At 38.4% G+C, this 21,157-nt stretch overlaps 1 protein-coding gene across 1 annotated transcript; it reads left to right on the top strand.

Annotated features, from left to right (window-relative positions):
• The first annotated feature begins 10,871 nt into the window (after nucleotides 1–10,871).
• LOC103142344 (DNA-directed RNA polymerase III subunit RPC1-like) lies at nucleotides 10,872–21,079 on the top strand. The gene is made up of 16 exons (XM_016674406.1): nucleotides 10,872–11,083; nucleotides 11,671–11,806; nucleotides 12,356–12,493; nucleotides 12,832–13,158; nucleotides 13,282–13,521; nucleotides 14,566–14,728; nucleotides 15,131–15,267; nucleotides 15,362–15,465; nucleotides 15,545–15,686; nucleotides 16,586–16,726; nucleotides 17,562–17,631; nucleotides 17,906–18,033; nucleotides 18,122–18,260; nucleotides 19,068–19,232; nucleotides 19,975–20,147; nucleotides 20,653–21,079. The coding sequence occupies exons 1-16, from the start codon at nucleotides 11,040–11,042 to the stop codon at nucleotides 20,776–20,778; spliced, it is 2,373 nt and encodes a 790-aa protein (XP_016529892.1). The 5' UTR covers nucleotides 10,872–11,039; the 3' UTR covers nucleotides 20,779–21,079.
• The last annotated feature ends 78 nt before the right edge of the window (nucleotides 21,080–21,157 follow it).

Below are 21,157 nucleotides of genomic sequence, written 5' to 3'. Positions count from 1 at the left end.
TTTATAACTGCTTGAATAATGTTTGTAATAAATGAGGTATGTCATTTTTTCCCATCTAGGCACCAAACACCTGAATTAAGTAAGACGGTGAGAATGGAACTGTTTTGGTTTTTAAAATTACATTCTACAACATGCATACAGATTTTAAAAACAGCATTTATGGCACGTTATTTTCCCCTCTGCAGAAATGTGAGATGAATGCAGCTTTCTTTGTGGCTTTCCCTGCGGTTGGTTGGCTTCACTCAGCAGAGTAAGGTTTGTGTTTCATTCCAGTCGTGTTTCCTCCTCCTCCCTCCCCCCCAAACACCCCACCTCCTGAGCTCCTGTCTCCTGCAGCAATCTGTCTGAAAAATGCATACATAACATCCTGTGAAAATAGCTTTCTGCGGGGACTTCACTAAAAAGCGGCGCTGCATCAAATGTTTCTGTCATTCTCCACCAGGTCGGGTTGACGGCAAAACATTTGCATGCTGCACCATCAGAGAGCGCGAGTGAGAAAGGGAGAGGGACCACAGATGAGTGAAAGTGTATCTGTGCATGGAGTGTATTCATGCGTAATAATCTGCATCAGTCCCTTATCCGTGTTGCACAAAAAGGACACCTTTTTCTTTGTTGGCCTGATTGGAATTTGCTTGCATTGGTCTTCATGGGAACTGGTTTTCACTAAATAAATAGTGTTTTGTGATAACAGCTGATTGCAACATTAGTGTGTTAACTGTGACTATAAAGAATCTCCCTGGATGTGACATCAACTATGTCAGATAACGTTAACTACAGAGACAGAAAAAAAAAATAATAATGTTTTTTTAATTTGAGTGAGCTGACCATGTTTACAGTTTTGTAACTGTGCTCTTGTTTGGACTGATTATTCAAGGTTTTAAAAATATACTCTTTAATGAAATCATTATCCCTAAAATAACATCGACCTAACTCCCAAATCTGTGTACCACCGGCCAAAAAGACAATTAAGACAGAGGAGAGTAATTTCATCACAAACTCGTCTCCCTGGTGGAGCAGGGCTGTGAGACATCCGATTCTCTGACTGTGATTATTCAGCCCTCAGCTATGAGATAGATGACTATGAATCAATTGTGTCCAGGGAGAATCACACTGGGGCCTTGGAGTAGTTAAAGACAAGGGGGAGTCTTAGAAAAAAAAAAAATACAGTCTGCTATGGTTAAACTGACCATGAGGCAGTCCCATCTACTACACGCAGCATCTTAAATATTCATGTGTACTTAAGGGAGGAATGAAACCAGCCACAGTGCACATGGAAACACTCCCCCCGCCTCCCTCTGCCTGGGAATGGTTACATTTGCAGTTGCTGTGACCGGTTGGCAAAGAAACTATTTCGCTTCACGTCACCCAGTCAGAATTTTATAGGAGCCCAAGACAATGCTAATTATACCAGGCTGCTCCTCGTTACGTAAAGCCTGTATGAAATGTGTGCCTGCAACGTGTTAAAGACCAAAGATACAACACAAATCATGCAAGTGAATGCTTCTGCATTAGCGTGGCAGGGCGAATAACGGTTCCCTATAAAACAAGTGCGCTCCAAAGGTATTTACTTCAAAATTGAATGTTTTCTTGTCTTTTCACATAGAAAGTACAATGGGTTCATATCTTCTGTTTTAAAAGAAGATTATTCATAAATGAAGCCACTGGTACAGATATTTCTCCCAATAGTGGACTGACTACCCACAGAAAGAACCCATGATGGACATAACGTTGCACTTACCCCAATGTACTCTTTGTGTTTCTTTCCTGTTTCAATTACCTCTGGGTCAGTTCTTCTGTGTTTATCTGTATTTTCTTCCTAGATGAAGCAATTGACAGAGCCAGGGGTCATAATGTTTTCTTTTAAGACTCCACTGCAGACAGCAATTACAGACACAGCAATCAGTTTGAAAATGTTGATTGGATCAAGGGAAAAGTACAGCAGGCTCGACAAGATTATGTGTGTTTCCATTTTGGAACAGAGATAAGTTTGTGTTATTGTAATTCTGCAGAAGATGGAGATGAGCAGCAGGAGATGGAACTTTCTTAGTAGTTAGTAGTCAAGATAAGTATAAGGAAGTTAGCATTGGGGGAGTGACATGTTCTGATAATAATTGTCTCTTTTCTTTGTTCAGTGTACAGCTGTGAGTGAGTATTGGAGGGAAGACAAGGAACTGAGTGCATTGTGAAGTGACACGGTAGCAGACAGCTGAGAACCAGGAGAGGATTTACAAACTCAAAGGATTTATTTAAGGGAGCAGGTTTGATGATCCCGGAATTCATAGCTACTAAAAAAAACCAAAAAAAAACCCCAACAACAACAACAAAAACAAAACAAATCCCCAACATACCAATATCAACATTTTTCTTACACGATCTTATCAAATTGGGCAGTATATTCAGTTTTGTACAGAAAAAAAAAGAGAGAAAAAAGTCCCAAATTCCTTTCAGGAATCTCTCTTGGAGCTTCATTTGTCACTAAGATAATCACTTTTGGTGAATCATTGATTTTCCCAATTGTAGGTCTTAATGCAAAGCCCTTTGACTTGATTATATTGTACAAAAATACACAATATTGCTCAACCAGATGCACCAAAGTACTAGCTAGCATTTTTAGTAGGATCCTTCTAGAGATGGGGACAGTTCACATCCTTTTGAAACTATATTCTGTGGAGTTGTTATCCTCTACCAACATCTCACCTGCTGTAGACAGCTATATGAAAGACACTGATGGACGACTGAGCCGTTCTCTGTTGAGATGTTTAAAGCTTGTGATGTTGACTTTATGACCTAACTCCTCCTGTCTGCTGTGCTCCTTGGTCGTCATTGTTTGTTCTCTAATGTTCTCCGACGAGCCTCTGAGGCCTTCACAGCACAGCTGATTTATACTGAGATTAAATTACACACAGCTGGGTTCTAGTTTCTAATTAAGTGAATTCTGAAGACAGCTGGTTAGGACAAAGGAAGCTGAATAAAAAGCATGCCGCACTTTGGGGATTTTTATTTGTGTAAGCGTTGATGATGTATCCTGTTACTTACACATCACATTTATTCCCTACTTGGCATTTATCATGCTTGGCACAGTAAACATCCACCAATCCTCACGTCTTTGTTTACTGCTTAACTTAATGCAGTAATGGCTCAGGCACACAAAGCAGGTGCCTTGTGAATCGCCTCACTGTTTTGACAATGAAACCTGCCCGAGCCGAGCAAAACAGCATATGAGCAGATTTACGAAACAACTTGTATATTTCAACTCTCGCAGTATTTTGCCGTTTAGCTGCAAGTGGATTATAGGAGTGCAGCTGGGTACAAGCGAAGAAACATGTTTCATTTTCAGTGGGTTTCTGCTCTTTCCCGGGAGATACCATAACCCAACCTTGCCATCTGCCATTTTAGTCCTGGTAAACAAATACCTATACCACCAGATAACTCAAAGCACCTTAATATGAAAACAAGCTGTAAGAGCTTTTCACATATCTTTTTGTGACGGGTTGATTAGGACTAAGAAAAAAAAAAACAAAACACTTGCAACAACAAGTGCTCTTAGGTAATCTCTGTAAAACAGGCTTGTTGAAGGAGGGAAGAGAGAGCAGGAGGGAGGGGGAGGGGGGACAGAATGTAGGAGAGATGGAGAAGTGTGGGGAGGGTCGTTGGAGGAGGTTTCAATGCTTCTGAGAGGTGCCTCATTTTCCAGCGCCATCTGTTCCTGTTTTCTGCGAGCTGGAAGCCCTGTTTGTGTCACACACCTCCCACATGCTCACAAGAGCCAGGCTTCCACTGCAAGGACTCTGTCACCTGTTTCAAACAACTGCACAATGTGACCCACTGCATTTATTAACTTCTAATCACGCTGCGTTTGATGATGTTGTTAACCTAAACTCCTTAAGGAGTTTGTTCCCGCAGGTTGCTTACAAAAGTTCCAGTGGGGCCTGAGCGACTGTTTTTTTTTTTTTTTTTTTTAGGTGGATGAAGATTAAAAGACTGAAGAAATATCAGACCTGACCTGCAGGCTGAAGGGTGTACCCCCCACTCCAGGAAAGTGTGTGTGCGTGAGTGTGTGTGTCTGTCATGAATCCTAATTGCTCCCATTTCACCTACAACCATGTTGTAGGGTGCTTCGATGCAGATGTGTCCAGAGAAGGTATGTAGTTTATGCAATGCTCACTGCATGACTGGTGTGTGTGCTAGAATATCACTCAGACAAAAGCCTTGGTATGGAGGGGGGACAGGTATTATAATTCATTTGGATAAATTATTCATTAAGCGGAGGGAGCGAGCACGCTGTTTCTCATATGTAGATAATGTTTTGGCATGGATGTATTCCACCCAATCGACAGGCACTGGCCTCCAGTTAAGATATATGGCTTTAATAATAGTGACGAAGATGCAAAATAATGAGATGTCTGGGAGCAGAGCTCGTGGATGTCCATGAGAGAAATAATAATCTCCATCAGACTGTGGACCGGTGCCTGTTACACTGAATCCTGATACAAACTCAAACCTCTATGAAAATCTGCAGCATGTGTTTCTGTCTCGTTCTTTACTGCGTGGTCTGCACTTGGATGCAGTTGGGTAATATTGCAAGAGTATTCATACCGATTGAACTTCTTTCACATCTGATCATGTTTCAACCATGAACTTTCAGAGTAATTGATCTGGATTTTATGTGCATAATGCTGAAGCCAAAGGAAAAAATGATACATGGTTTCCAAATAAAGAAAAAATTGAAAATGTGGCTTGCTTTACTTTAATACCTCAAAATAAACCATTGCAACTGACTGCTTTCACTTGAATAGTAAAAAGTCCACCTGTGTGTAGTTTAATCTCAGTATAAATGAATTTGATGGCTTGAAAAACATTAATATTTTGTTCTACATATTTAGAAGCTAAACATCTTAGCTTCTTTAGATGTGAAGAGCTGCCAGAGATTGCTCTTGCAAACGAATGATTGAGTTGGAACTATTAGATAGTGTCACTATTACAATGCTCTTTTAGTTTTCATGTTTTTAAATTGAACAGCATTCAACTTCACTTCAACATTTCTAACTTTATACACACAGGGGGTTTTTATGTGGTGGTTTTTGAAGTGTTGATGCTTATAATTCACACCTTTAAGAGGTGTGAAAGGAGGGGCAGTTGAGGTGGAAAAATTGCGATGGAGGGCACCTGTAAGATTGGTATGAATATTTTTCTGAGGTCCAGTGTTTTTGAAAAGTAAAGCAAGTTGGGTCAAAATGAAGACTGCAAGAGCATTCAGCTGATGGCACACTCTCACACTCTTATCTGCACACACTCTTACACTTAAAAGTGATTGGTTTAGCATCCTGGTGTTGCTGCATCAGAACGCTAGGTCCACACCGATGGGCAGGCCCCTGTTAAATTTCTTCAAGAATTTTCTAGTTTGATCATTATTATGTCATCCTATGGACTGATCAACCTTTGTGATCTTGCTGACGCCACATCATTGTATTATAAAGCTTGTTCTGATTGTAAACTGGAGGCCTTTTCTCTTTACTGAACTGAACGCTCATAAAACCATGTTTGATCAGTCCCTACTTAATAAAAACAATCTTTAGAAAAGAATAGGCTGACTTAAACAAATACGCAAGTTTTTGTAACTTCATGCCGTGTATTTTTTTTATTTTTTATTTTTTATTTTTACCACCAATTCACAATTAAGTTCTGCTTTGCTTTGAAAAAGCTTGTTTTGAAAAAAAAGGACGAATATGGAAAAGTTCAGAGGTGTTAATACTTTTATAAGGCACCATTTCACAAGTAGCTCAAGCGTCTTGTAAATCTGACAGCACACAACCGTGTGTACATTCTGTGGATCAATACAACTTGTGAAGAGAATACAATAGAGCTCATTTTCATCCCAGCCCTCAGTGCATACAGTCATACTCATGCACGAGAATAAAGGGCTCTCATTACCAACCCGTCCATCATAAATGACTACAACCTCTGTACTGTGATCCCAGTGGCTCCCTTGGGAAGCTCTCCTCATTTCATCTTTTTTATCCCTCACCTCTTTTCTTTTGTTTCAGTAATTCAAACCCCTTAAACCCAAATATGATGCGACACAGAGCCCTGCTGTTTTGACAAGTTAAATGACTACAGGCAACGATGTATGTCTCAGTCGGTCTGTAAGCAGCACATGTCGCCAGCCACCGCCTTGCTGTGAGTTAAACAGATATGTGTTTGTGTCTGTGTGGATGTGTTCTTTCCACCAGCACCCTGCTCCGTTTTTTTTTTACATATATTTTTCCTATGTACACACCCCGACCCTTCGGCAGCCTCCTTTCTCGAGGTGAAATTGAAATGGATTGTGTAGCTCAATATTTTATTGACATCAACTTCAAAGAATGTTGCTGCAGTGACACCGGGGATAATTATTTCACCACAGATTTCTTCCTCTCTGCATTGCACGTCTCTCCCTCTCTCCCTTTTTCTCTTTCTCTCTGTCTGCTTTCCTCCGAGCCCTTCCATTCCTGTAGAGAATTAGTTCTGCATAAATTACCCAGTGGAATATTGAATCAGTCTTCAGCCACCAAAGGCGAGTCTGTGTGGCTGATTACTGAACAGCACACACAACACACATGCTGACACACACTCAGAAACTAGATGGAGGAAGGGGGTTCTAAGTGCAGAGCTCACATTGTTGCAGAAAATATGGTAAGAAGGGAAAAAAAAGGGAGGTGGGGGGGAGGTGGATGTGGAGAGGGGTAGTGTCGGCCAATCTGGATAAAGAGAACGAAAGCTGTATTAGCCTCCTTAGCCACACGCTATCTACTCATTACTTAGTCATTAGCAGGGGGATGGTTTTAAAGAAGGGAGAGATCAATCAATTGTCATGGGTCAATGTTTTGCAGCCACTATTATGAACCCTGGGTGGCTTTGTAAATTAAGAAGAGTAATTACTCATGTTAATTATGCGAAGATGGTGGCCACATTGATCCACAAATATGTTTTGCACAACGCAGACGGTGTGACGCGCAGGAGTTTATAGAACAGCTATTGCACCGGCCAGGCAGAGGTCAATCAGAAAACCCGTTTGGTAGAAAAGTAAAGAAGTGTGAACTGCCATATTTTTAAGCAAAAAAATATGATTTTTGGCTTAAGTGACCACTCTGTTTATTTTTAGAGCTATACCTTTCTTACTAGATGTTATTCTGAATGGAAACTCTGCATGCTTTGCCCTCGGTATCTGTTTCACACAGGAACATCATTTGTGGCACACCACACCCTTCTTCAATTTCCTTGTAAATAACCATCTATGTAAGTGTCAATAACCACCCCTTGCAAATGGGACAATGGTTTGAAGGTTTACAAACTACAGTTTGGATTAACTGCTATGACAATTTTGAGAATGAAGTTCTTTAAGACACAGAAAGCCACTTTGTTGTCTGCTCTCCCAGTACAGAATCTCACTTTTGAAATGATGAATTATTCCCTTACAGGCTGGATCATGGATCAACTGGTAGGTTGCTAGTTCAAACCCCCATTCCATCCTTCGTTGCATCCTTGGACAAAATATTTCACTTGCCTTGCCTGCTGGTGGTGGTCAGAGATTCCAGGGGTGCCAATTGTATGACAGCCTTACCTCTGTTAACCCACCCCAGGGCATCTACTGCTATAATGTAGCTTACCATGATCAATGTGTGAATGACTGAATGAAATGGTAAGCATTTTGGAGTTCTTGAACTTGCTAGTGCAGACCATTTAATATGTATGTTTTGGTACCTTGAGAAAAGAGAATCAGGAGAGAATGGGGAGAACATGGCAACTCCATGAATAAAACCAGACCTGAAGCTTACACCTAGTTCTGGATTAAAGACAAAAAAAAAAAAAAGAATTAAGTGATTGTCCTTAATTCCTTCATTGCTTCTTATGTAAATAGTCATCTTCTTAATAGCCCCTTTCCAGATACTGACAAAGTTTTTTTTTTCTTTTGTAAGTTTGTTCTCAGTGGTTAAGAGTGCAGAGAGAGAAAAAGTAATAACAACTGATAGGATACTTAAACTTTTAAGTGTTAACCCTAATCAGCAGCAAGTTATTTTACTCAGAAGAACCATTATATTACACAATGATATGCTAGAAAAATGATGAATAGCAATTTTCCAAGGGTTCTCAACTGAATATAGGTCTGGACTTTGAATAGGCCATTTTAAAACGAGATTTAAAGGAGGGACTTGTAATCCTTTTCACTCAGGCTGTATGTTGTCCTGATGAAAGGTGAACTTATGAACCAGTCTCAGATCATTTGAAGCCTATCACAGCTCTTCATCAATGATTTAGCTGAATTTAGCACCTTGTTGGCTCCAAGCTCTAACCAGATTCCCTGTCATAATTTAAGAAAAGTGCAGGTTAATGCTACCATCACTATGTTTTATGGAGAACCATTACGATTTTACTTCTACTTCACAGTTAACAAATGACATTTATTGTGAATTAGCCCTGTTTAAATAAACCAAATTGAACTGGAATGAATCAAATTATACTCTACTTTGTGTTGGTCTGTCAGCTGAAATTACAATAAGACTTTAATTTTTTTTCCTTTTTTTTTTTGCTGTAATGGTCCAAAATATGAAACAAAAAAGTTAACGAGTATGAATATTTATCAAGGTAGTTATACGCCTTGTTACTTGTCGTTGTTACTTGATTTCACACTCACATTGCTTTAAAAAGCACAAACAAATAATGGTGTCACTCTATCATGTTTCCAATTCAAGGGTAGGAGTGAGTTCATTATGCTTTTTCACACACTGAATAAAAATTGACATCTAAAAACACAGTTAGCTGTACCTGATGAATTATTCCGTTGTTCCACTAACAGGTATTCTGACTTGCAGTATAATCTGACATTCTAAATAGTTTTTGCAAATTCACTTTGTTGATCTGCGTCAACCATGGAAGATCCTATAATGGAGAGAATATAATAGAAAAACATGCTTAATGGGAATGAATGAATGAATGAATGAATGAATGAATGAATGAATGAATGAATGAATGAACAAACATTGCATACAGCTAATTTGTGTAGCAGTGCTGACCATTCCAGGCGCCAAGTGAGTTTTTTTTTTTTCAGCAGATGTCAAACATTTAAAATACTGACTCTTCCATTGGGAGTACAGTGTTTATACATGTGTGTTTAAGCTCCTGATTGGTCGATTAAGCCTTCTCTACTATAGCTGATGTACAGTTTTGTACACAGCGATGCTCAAGAGGCACTTTAAAGAGAGCCAACTGAGCAACTCCTCATGGTTAGAAGCATTATTTGTAGTGGTCCCTTGAGTGGTTTAAAGGACCTCTTCATACACTCCTTAGATATATTTATACAGGCAGATACATCTGTGTGTCATTAAGTCAGCTGGTTTCCCTACAGAGAGAAAGGCCTTTGGGGAATTGTTGTCTTCAAAGGGAGGTGTTTTTTTCTTCAGAGACAGATCATGTAGAGCATTATATTAGTGGTTCAATTAGAAGCCATCGTAGTACTTAAGTGGCAGCAGACTTGGAAAATGAAAAATCTGATTCAGTCAAGCAATTTTCACTGTCAGCGGTTATAAGCTGACAGAACAATTAATCAACACAAACACGCAGTGGAAGGAAATTCTCATCAGGAAGTCATCAGTTGTCATCAGCGATTTCATGCCACTGTATAATACATCACAGGTAGCACCAAACAGCAAGTTCATTCAGTCGCTGCAGCCTCCTCTGTCAGCGTGGTTCCAGTGTTTGTGTTGGAAATAGTGTACATTTGTCTCCCTCTACAGGCCAGCTAATCATATTGCATACAAATAAGAGCCGCATTGAATCTGCTTTTTTTTTTTTTTTTTACCTGTGACGTTTTTTCGCTCCGTCATGCAAATAAAACATGGCAGTCCTACACGTAGCGCCTCTAATATTATTCATATTTATGCTGAAAAATTAGCGCAACTAAATTTCCAGACACGCACTGAAAAATATAAATAGGGTTAGCAAAGTCCCAATTCATACTGCTTGAGCTTTAAGTTTTTTTTTTTTTTTTTTAACAAATTTTGGAATTTTATGCAATAGTCCAGGACAAAGTAGTAAAACATATTGAAGTGGTATTAATCATACTTAAATAAAAAAATTTTTGCACTGCACAAAATACTGTATGAGATTCATGTTAAGCAGAGAATTCCCATTCTCCCTGCATAAACTTTTAAAAAGACGCTCTGTGTAAACAATAAAAGAACCATTGGCAGTTGACTGCTTTTATTTTGTATATGTTGACATTTTCTGTCAAGGTCTACCTTGGCATGTTGCCTTGCAGCAAGAAGACCCCCGGGTCAGATCCTTTCTGATAAAGTCTGCATGCTAATTTAATATGAGCGTTTACAAAACCATAGAACATGACTGTCAGGCAAAAACATCACGGAGGAAAAACGACAATAAAACTCATAGCCGTTAGAGGGCAGCGCAATCTCTGTACTTGCTGAATTCATGGCTAGCTGTGCGAGTTCTCTTTGGTGTACTGTTGTGCGCGATGCTTTTACATGCTCCTCGTAAATTAGATTTTTAAAATAGGAAAGCATCCAAACACCCAAACAAAGCGAAATGAAATTCAGTTGCTGGATTTAAAGAGAAAATATTTATTGTTAAATTCCAAATTGTGACCTAAAATTATGAAAATATTTGAAAAAAAAAATACTCGGCGTTAGCTCCCTTTTTAAGTCGCCATACATTATTGTCTTAAGAATGGCAAAAAAAAAAGAAAAAAGAAAAAGAAGAAATGCTAGCCTATAAATTATGCTTGAAACAAGGACATTTAGATGTAGAAATACACTTTTTGACTGCACCCAAGTCCTGGGAGAACGTCAGCATTTAAAAAATACGTCTCAGGATTACGAACACACCTTGAACGTAGCACCAATGTGCCTCGCATGCTACCAACACATTGCTCGGCTTTTTGCTAGTTTGTTCACAGCATGTGAAGACAGAGTGGCAACATGTCGGAATAAGGATAGATTAAAAGTTTAATTAATTGTGCGAAAGGTTGTATAGCAATAGCTATCAAAATGGTGAAGGAACAATTCAGAGAGACAGATGTGGCGAAGAAAATGTGAGTGTGACTGCTAGCCTGTTAGCTCAGTCTGATAGCCACAGTTAGTCGAAGTGTTGCAGTTATTGCCAAGATTATTTAAAAGATTAAAGAACAAATGAGGTTTACTGTCTCTTGACTAACGTATCTTATAATTAGTAGTACTTACAGTAATTTAATATTATTGTATTTGGTGTTGACCAGGCAACTTTGAGTGTTTTTGCAGAGATATTGTGACGTATTTGTGCAACATTAACCCTTATATTCGTGTTTTATTTGTTAATTTTGGGATCTAATTTTTCCTCGTTAATACTGCTTAGTTTCGGTTATGAACGTTGCTCATTAAGAGCTGTCAATGGGTTTGGATTGTTCTTTTTCAATTGAATGAGCTGCAACAGTGTCAGTCAACTGCAATGAATTTTCATAAAAACTGTTTTAAATTATTGCGGATTTTCTGTAATTTTTCAGTCAGTCAAATGAAACATCTCTGCAGCCCAGTATTAATATGACATTGATCTTATTGAATGTAGCATCTATTCGTTTGAATAGTTCACAACTGAAATGTGCATATTTCAGTCTTTATCTGGACTCTTTGTGCTTGTTTACAGAAGCCACATCTGCTTTGGGATGAAATCTGCAGAACAGATGCGAAAGCAGGCCCACATCCAGGTGGTCAGTAAAAATCTGTACAGCCAAGATAACAAACGCACTCCTTTGCCTTATGGAGTGTTGGACCACCGAATGGTATGGAGCATAATACTGTCATTTGTTTTCTTTTAATTAATCGTTTTACGTTATGTCAAGAGGGATTCTGTGCAAGAATAAATCACGTTATTACATTTGTTAACTCCAGTTATGCTCACACACAAAAAGAAACTGCTTAGTTTAGCTGTCCACATGTATAAAAGTGCTTAAGGAGCCAAAGTTCATGTACTTTATACAGCATGGTTCATATGCAGTCTGTAAAGGTTTGGAAATGTCTGGATAATTACGGGAAAAGGAAGTAATAGGATGTAAAAATCCTTCCTTCCTTCCTCTTTGTGTCCTTGTACACTTCAACAAGTCTCCTTTACTTTTCTCCTCCATACTCCCTATAGTCCTTACTTCCATTCTAAGGGTTTCCTTCAGAATATGCCTTAAGATTAAATACTTTCAACTCTATATGCCTACAAATGTAGAAGGTTAAAGCTCAGAAAATGTAGGTGAAGGTCGTTACAAAAGTATAATATTTTACAGGATTTTGCACATTAATGTTGTTTGCACATTTTTCATGATATATAATATTTCCTGTAGGGAACCAGTGAGAAAGACAGACCATGTCTGACATGTGGGAAAAATCTGGCCGATTGTTTAGGACATTACGGCTACCTGGATTTGGAGCTGCCCTGCTTTCATGTCGGCTACTTCAAAGCAGTTATTGGGATTTTGCAGGTAAGAAATCATGATTTCCTTTTTACTTAAAAAGGAACATCTGATCATCAGCACGATCCGTGAAAGCGATTAATCCTGCCTGAAACATTGCTTAATTTCTCTGTATGTCCTGTAGATGTCACTAGAGCGTCACAGTCAGAACAAGATAATAAATGAAGTTCTAAATAAGTTCTCCGAATTTAAATTCTCCTGAATGTATTCATACAACTTAAATGTTGTGTGTTTTTAAATGTTTAAACATCTGAATCTGTAATCTTGTCTTTCCTCATCGAGGCATTTTTGTGACTGATTCCAAGCGTAATTCAACGTTCAAATATAATTCAATGTTCTGTGTGCAGATGATCTGCAAGACATGTTCGAGTATAATGCTGACCAAAGAAGACAAGCAGCAATTCATGGATTACTTGAAACGGCCAAACTTGGCCTACCTGCAGAAACGAGGGCTGAAGAAGAAGATCTCTGATAAATGCCGCAAAAGGACAATTTGCTTGAACTGTGGCGCTTTCAATGGATCTGTGAAAAAGTGTGGCTTGCTTAAGATCATCCACGAGAAGTATAAAACAACCAAAAAGGTGGTGGAGCCCTTCGTGTCTGATTTTCTGCAGTCCTTTGATATTGCCATTGAGCACAACAAACTAATGGAGCCTTTATTGCCCAGAGCACAGGTAAGGTTCAAATCTGTTCAAATAAATAGAAATACATAGCTACATGTATGCTAAAGAGGGTTTGCGGTTTTTTTGCCCCTACACTGGAGACTGGTTCACTTTGAGTCTCATTCCTTTTCACAGGAAAATTTGAACCCTCTGGTTGTTCTCAATCTATTTCGGAGAATTCCTGCAGAAGACATCCCTTTGCTGTTGATGAACCCAGAGGCGGGGAAACCCGCAGATCTCATTATCACCCGTCTGCTTGTGCCGCCTCTCTGCATCCGACCGTCAGTGGTCAGCGATCTGAAGTCGGGCACCAATGAGGACGATCTGACCATGAAGCTGACGGAGATAATCTTCCTAAATGATGTCATCAAAAAGGTCGGTGTTAATCAGGGAAACCGCTGTCAACTGAAATATAGTTCCTTGCAAATGTACCTGTCTCTGTTGATGTTCTGTCACAGTCCTAATGAATCCAACAAACTTTGAAGTATTTTATTGGAAATTCACGCGGTAAACCAAAAAAATTTGTATTTAATTGTTTTGAGAAATAAAAAAAAATACAAAATTGTGTACCAAAAGTGAAAAGACAATAAAACAAAAATGTGTCTTTCTTCACTGATACCCCCTGGGGTCTCTGAAAGAAGAGTTCTAGAACTTTATCATGTTAACATGACACAGAAATTCATCAGTTTATAATTTCTTATTCCTTCACAGGCCAGACGTTCTTATTTTGCTATTTTTCCTTTTTCCCTGAGATGCTTTGCTGCTGCTGTTATAAAGCTGTTATAGAACTGTTATAGAATTTTGCCAGATAATATGCTCTAAATCCTAAATCACTGGGGTTGAATGTCTGGTCTACCCCACCTCAAAGATTGCAGGTTCTCAATTGCAACACTGGTATTTAATATTCTCTCATAATTTAAAGTTTGAACTGGGTTGAAAGTTGAAATTTGTGAATCCACTTAGCTAAAAGACACACTGCATATGTTCAACCTTCACTACAGAACAGAAATCTTTGTGTCTTGTTTTTTAGCAGGTAGCTTTAAACTCTTGTGTGAAGACTGTAAATAATTATTTAAATTATGAAGACTGAGCTGAAATGGATCAGCTATTAGGTCTGATGTGAATCGTCTTTTCAAAGCGTAGCGTCATTGCACTTGGAATAGAAATTACATTTCAGTCAACAGAAGTGTTTTTACCTGCAGGGGGTCATTGATGAGGCTTGGCTTTTGCTCCTAATTAGGTCACTAGTCTGTGTAATTTGTCAAATGAGCTGCTCTGCAAGTTTTAACTGCCATTATTTTCTGTAGAGATTCTCTAATTCCTTCATTTAAAAAACAGTACAGTTCTACAGATCATCTTAATGCCATAAGTCTTGTTTTCCCTTGGAACAGTCTACTCTATCACGCTCTTTGCCTTTAGCATCGAATGACTGGAGCAAAAACCCAGATGATAATGGAGGATTGGGACTTCCTGCAGCTGCAGTGTGCCCTTTACATCAACAGTGAACTTTCTGGCATTCCCCTCAACATGGCACCTAAAAAGTGGACCAGAGGCTTTGTGCAAAGACTAAAGGGCAAACAAGGTACAGTCAGTGGACAAGGCATTCTCTCTTTTAGTCAAACTCCTCCTGCTCGTCATGCCTAATGTCGATCAAGTCTTTCAAAACAAACGTTTGGAATTTTCTGTTTGTTAAATAAGCAAATAGTCATCCACCCACCTTCATGTTTTTCTTTTTTCCTTCCTGCCTTCTTTCCTCCCCTCCTTCCTTCCTTTTTTTCATTCCTTCTTTCCTTTTTACTTGTTTGAGTGACAATATTGATTCCGAATCATACTTACTGAGACATTTTGAGCACAAGCAGCAGTTCAATAATATATAAAGATCATCCCAAATCTTTGCACAATTAGTACTGTTTTGGCACTTTTATGGTATTACACTTTTAAATAATTAATTTGAATTTGACTCATTTTTACTTTAATGACTCAGGTCGATTCAGAGGAAACCTCTCAGGAAAAAGAGTGGACTTCTCTGGAAGAACTGTCATTTCCCCTGACCCAAACCTAAGGATTGATGAGGTTGCTGTCCCTGTTCACGTGGCTAAAATCCTGACATATCCAGAGAAGGTAAGGTGTTCTTTATAAGTTCAGGAAATTCATTACACATCCTACATAAAGTCAGAGTCTAAGTTGAAGTTTCTGCCTTTGACTCTGTCTGAAGGTAAACAAAGCCAATCTGGAACTAATGAGGAAACTCGTTCGCAACGGCCCAGACGTTCACCCCGGAGCCAACTTTATCCAGACTCGTCACACACAGATAAAAAGGTAAATTTGGTTGCTTCTTCCTCGGATCAGCATGTATAAAGCTTATCTCAGAGCAAACATCTCTGTCTTTCTTCATCAGATTTTTGAAATATGGGAACCGTGAAAAGATAGCTCAGGAGCTGAGGATTGGTGACGTGGTGGAAAGACATCTAATCGATGGAGACATCGTCCTCTTCAATCGACAGCCTTCTCTGCACAAACTCAGTATCATGGCTCACATAGTAAGTTGGGTTTTTGACTAAAAATATTTCTAAGCTCTTCCTTACTTTAGTTCAGTCGTCAAAAGGCTCTTTACCTGACAAACTGGTATTTTTTCATAAGGATTAGAATCATTTTAGGATCAGATTTAACTGAGCTTTAGTCCAGTTCACTCTTCAAATGTTTGAAGATTGATGGCAATGCCCCTTTAAAAGGTTTTTCTGCCCAAGGAAGTCCAGATTGTGTTGATTTTTTTTTTCTCAGCAGTTTCTCCTGATCAAGCTTAGAGCTTTAGTGGGAAAGAACAACTCCAGGCGTTGAGAATGGATCTGTTGCAGCAGCATTGCTGAAGAGACACTATATTTAGGACTGATTGTTACAAGGACTAGTGGATCTAATGGAAACCATATTTATGAGGGCTACTCATTATTTGTAAAGACTTCTTAAGTATTAAAAATAATTAGCACAAAGGTCAGCTTTTGACCGCCTACATTACGAAGTTAATCTGCAACTTACTTTTGCAATGATGATGTGCAATCTCATTTTATTGCACTACTCCCAACAATGAACTATTATCTTTCATTTAAAAATTTTCAGCTGTGATCAGAAGTCACAGCTGAAACAGGTTTTTTTTTTTTTTTTTTGCATATATGAACAAAAGGCAGAAAAGAATGTAAGCAAATGAATGCTCAGGCACTTTACATCACCCACCACAATAATAATTTTCTATTATGCACTAATGAGGCATCAAGTCTCTACAAAGAGCTATGGCTGATTGGAGGAACATAGGTAATTATGGTTATTGTGTGAATTCAAGTGGTGTCTTTTGTCTCCCGTTGGTGATTTAATGTTGCAAAGTCAAAGAGCAGAATACTGATTTTATTCCTTTCGCTTATGAATCATCTCTTTCTCAACCTCGCAGGCTAAAGTCAAACCACACAGGACGTTTCGGTTTAACGAGTGCGTGTGCACGCCGTACAATGCCGACTTTGATGGCGATGAAATGAATCTCCACCTGCCTCAGACTGAAGAAGCCAAAGCCGAAGCCCTGGTCCTGATGGGGGTTTGTGTCATCACATTATTCAAGCAGAACAACACCCTACACAATTATTTTCACCCAAAGTTAAGATGTATAAAAAGCCTAAAATTTTTATTTTTTCAAAACTCACAATGTTTTGGATCTCATGCTAATGAACTGATCAAAAAGGCAAAGCCTCAGCATTTTTTTTTTATTTTTATGTTCTAAGATTTTAGGTCTTTTGAACTCTGCAGATGTTTGTCTCAATGAGATTTTGGGCTACGATATGTATGGTGCCATGCATTCAGACCTGACTTGCCAATATTGTTTTTGACCAGTTGGACAGTGTTTTAACTGTTTTATGTTTCCAGACTTAGTTTGAAATCTTAATGAGATGCTAATACTTAGAGTAGGGGGGGACTAATGTGACAGTGGAAAAGGAAAAGCTGGAGTAATAATGGCAAATTATACAGTCATTATCGTATTCAACAGTAATATTCCAACTTAATGTGTTCCTTATTTCATTCCTTTATTCACTCATGAATGAAGTTGCAGTCATGACTAAACCAAGATCTACTTTTATTCTTATTTAAAAAAAAAGTAATATTTTGTCATCTTAAAGTTAGCACTTTTTACATATATTTAAGTGTATATATATTTCTTAAGTCTGATATTTTTGTCATGAGCAAAAACATAAAATTTGGTTTGTATAATAAAAATGCACTTTGTTTTTGGAGGAAATTTGGTTATCTAGATTGCTGGGTTCTTTGAAAAATTTGCTAATAAATCAATTGAAATCCAAAAATGAGATGTTGCCTTCAGTAAGTTTTCTTGTAAGGAATCCACAGTGTTTGCAACAGTTATTTGTCTTGTCCTCTAGACTAAAGCTAACCTTGTTACACCAAGAAATGGCGAGCCTCTGATTGCTGCTATTCAGGACTTCCTGACAGGTGGGTGCAGAGATCTGTCGTAAGCGTTTACAGACAACAGTGGTTTGTTTGTTTCTTTCCTAATACGATGCTTCAAAATCTTTAACTTAGAATGAGAAAATAAAATTTTTCATCAACAAATGTTAGAAATTCTCACAGTTTTCCTAATGTTTAAAAATACATGTTTATGCTTTAAAATGTCAATTTTTTTGCTTGTCAAGGGAGCAATACAGCAGCTTTGACAAGTAGCTATGTTTCACCGGCACTAACTTTGCAACATATTTTGTCTTCTAAGGTGCGTACCTGTTGACGCTGAAGGACACCTTTTTCGATAGGTCGAAAGCCTGCCAGATCGTTGCATCGATACTTGTGGGGAAAGATGAAAAAATCAGGATCTCTCTCCCTCGCCCTGCTATAATAAAGGTATAATAAAGGTAGAGCAACCACAGTGTCTCTTGTCACGCCACCCTGTTTTCCTTAGGCCGCTAATATGCTGCTGTGTTTCTATCAGCCAATTGCCTTGTGGACAGGTAAACAGATCTTCAGTGTCATTTTGAAGCCAAGTAAAGATTGTCCTGTCAATGCAAACTTGCGGACCAAAGGCAAACAGTACTGCGGCAAAGGAGAGGATCTCTGCCACAACGACTCATGTGAGTTTCACATTAAAAGTTTGAATGGTTTTTACTGTCATATTACTTTTTATTCGCAGAATGTGCCCATACTTTGATTTTATGTGATCAGCCATCCCAAAGTAGCTTATAATTGGATAATGGGAGAAAAATGAGACACGATGTTCATTATTTTTGCTTTGTTTTGGAATATGAAATCAATAGTAAAATACTTTCAAATTTGGAAAAGTATAGTGAGTCATAGACCTGTCACGATAACAAATTTTGCCGAGCGATTAATTATCTAAAAAATTATTGTGATAAACGATAATATTGTTTCAAGACCTTTTGACTCTGATTTAATGGAAATGACTAATAATGCATGTGATTTCCTGCTATAGATAGATGCACTCTATTTTCAAAAGAACACATAACACTGGAACTGATAAACTAAACAATCTTAACCGATAATTAAAATGAGATCAATAGGTTTAATTTATCGTGCGATTAATTGATTTATCGTTTATCGCGACAGGCCTTGTGAGAAATCACAAAAAGTTCGAATGACTTTTTTTTTTCCAACCTAAATATCTAATGTCACAAAAGGCTCTTAAGGGGAAAATTTTTTTTTTTTTTTTTTTCCCCATCATAGACAAGAAAGCCAGTCATATCCCTGGGGTGGAGGTTCTACTAAAAAAAAAAAAAATCATATTTCATTGCTAAAACAGCATCAGCTGTCCTGGGCAAACATCACGCTATTCCATTGACCTTGTCGGCGTTTCTCTTCTGGATCTAATGTCTTTATCTCTGTACCTCTGTTTTTTGTTTTTTTTTGTCGCACACCTTCAGTTGTGGTGATTCACAACAGTGAGCTGATGTGTGGAAGCATGGATAAGGGCACCCTGGGGTCCGGCTCAAAGAACAACATTTTCTACATCTTGCTAAGAGACTGGGGACAGCTGGAGGCTGCCAACGCCATGTCCCGCCTGGCGCGACTCGCTCCGGTCTATCTTTGTAGGTGGTCCACAGTGTTGGCCTAAAATTTGGTCACTAAAACTTTGCAAATGTTTAGTGTACACCCAAACATATATAACGTAAATATTCCTAAAAACAAACATAAATCTCTTTATTATAGTAATGTCTCCCAAAGAGGTAGGCTAGTTTTTTTTGGGAGCTTTCTTTAAAAAAAGATTTTTTTATAATGTTGATATTGAGACATTTTGTAATTTGAAACCTTTGAACAGAAGGGATTTGAACGATAGTTAAATATTTCTCTCATTTCCTTTGATTTCAAAATCTGTAGCTTCTTAAACTGGTCTTTAAAACGAGAACCACAAACTGGAAAATGCTTCCCAACTTATTCCTTTAGACTTTTTCTTTTTAAACATGGTTTTAAACTTTTTTTTTTTGTTGTTTTTATTTTGGAGGGTGACTTACCCTCCACAAGTAGGGTAAGCCACAAAGGATCATTGCAAAACAGAGTGCTTTAAGTAAGCGTTTTTAATGACAAGCTGGGAAAAAGGTAAAGTGTGGTTGAAAAGATATGAACTAAGCTATTATGCAGCTGCAACTCGCTTTTAAATGTGCAAGGTTTCCCCCAGAAAACCTGCTAAGCCAAGTGGTTGGGCACTAGAGCAGTCATTCATCCAGCGGCCCGTCGGGCTTTTGAGTTAGAAAATGTTGAAAGTTGACAGGAAATATGACAATATTACTTCAATGAGGTTCTGAATGTAGTTCTTTCTCATTCGATTTTCAGCCAACAGAGGCTTCTCTATAGGAATCGGTGACGTGACTCCCGGGACGGGTTTGTTGAAGGCCAAACAGGACCTGCTGGACGACGGCTACAGGAAGTGTGATGAATACATCGAAGCTCTGCAGTCGGGCAAGCTGCAGCAGCAGCCCGGGTGCTCGGCAGAGGAGACCCTGGAGGTGGGCTTATTACACCCGGACTCCTCCTCACCGCCACTTTGATGGTGACTCATTAGGAGTGTCACTGAGTTTTCTGATTTCCAACAAAACAGGACTTTCAAACTAGCCTCCAGCAGAAATTTGAATGATTATTATAAATGTTTCAAAAAAAATTTTTTTTACAGCAGCTGTGATCACATGCTGATCTGGCCCTAAAGGAATCATTTAACAATCTTTAAAAATAGAAGCCACTCATTAAGCAATTTTCTCAGCCTTATAAAGGCTGCTTATTCATCGACTTACTCCACTAACAAAATGTGAAAATTTTCACTTGCCTTTTTACCTTAAAAACATATCGGTTTAATTCAAAGTCACACAGCACAACAATAAACAAGGGCTTTACATCTTTGACATTAAATCAGTAAATTAATGTACACTGATACAAATAGCTGAACATTGCTTAACTTGTATGGATTCTGTCATTCTGTGATGTTCACCAACGTGTTTTGTTTTGGTTTCTCGACAGGCTCTCATCTTGAGAGAGCTTTCTGTGATCAGAGACCGAGCTGGAAGTGCCTGTCTGAGGGAGCTTGATAAGAGTAACAGCCCCCTCATTATGGCTCTCTGTGGTTCCAAAGGTAAGCCTGCCTGAAAACTATTCTAGGATTACCCTTCCGTTCTTAATTGGTAGTTATCACAGAAAAGAAACACAAAAAGCGTGAGCTTGATCAGTATGTCTAACATTTCTAGGTAAAAAAAAATAAAAATAGCAAAGGAAGGTAGAGAGGCTTTCAGGTGCTTTTAAAAAAAGGCATTTTCTGTAGAAGTGACATTGAATAGCAGCTAAAACCAGTTGATAACCATACGATATGCTGAATGCATCTGTGTATTAATGTCTCTTTTTTTTAAAGCTGTAATTTAGTTGTTATGCATACAGCTCTGGCAAAAATGAAGACATCACTTAAAATGATCAGTTTTTCTGACGTTTCTTTTTATAGGTACATGTTTAAGTAAACATGTACCTATAAAAA

Source organism: Poecilia formosa, unplaced genomic scaffold (genome assembly GCF_000485575.1).
Source record: "Poecilia formosa unplaced genomic scaffold, Poecilia_formosa-5.1.2 Scaffold95, whole genome shotgun sequence".
NCBI classification, from domain to species: domain Eukaryota; kingdom Metazoa; phylum Chordata; class Actinopteri; order Cyprinodontiformes; family Poeciliidae; genus Poecilia; species Poecilia formosa.
The sequence above is the reverse complement of the archived record's forward strand: the minus strand, read 5'-3'. Positions and strand labels throughout refer to the sequence as shown.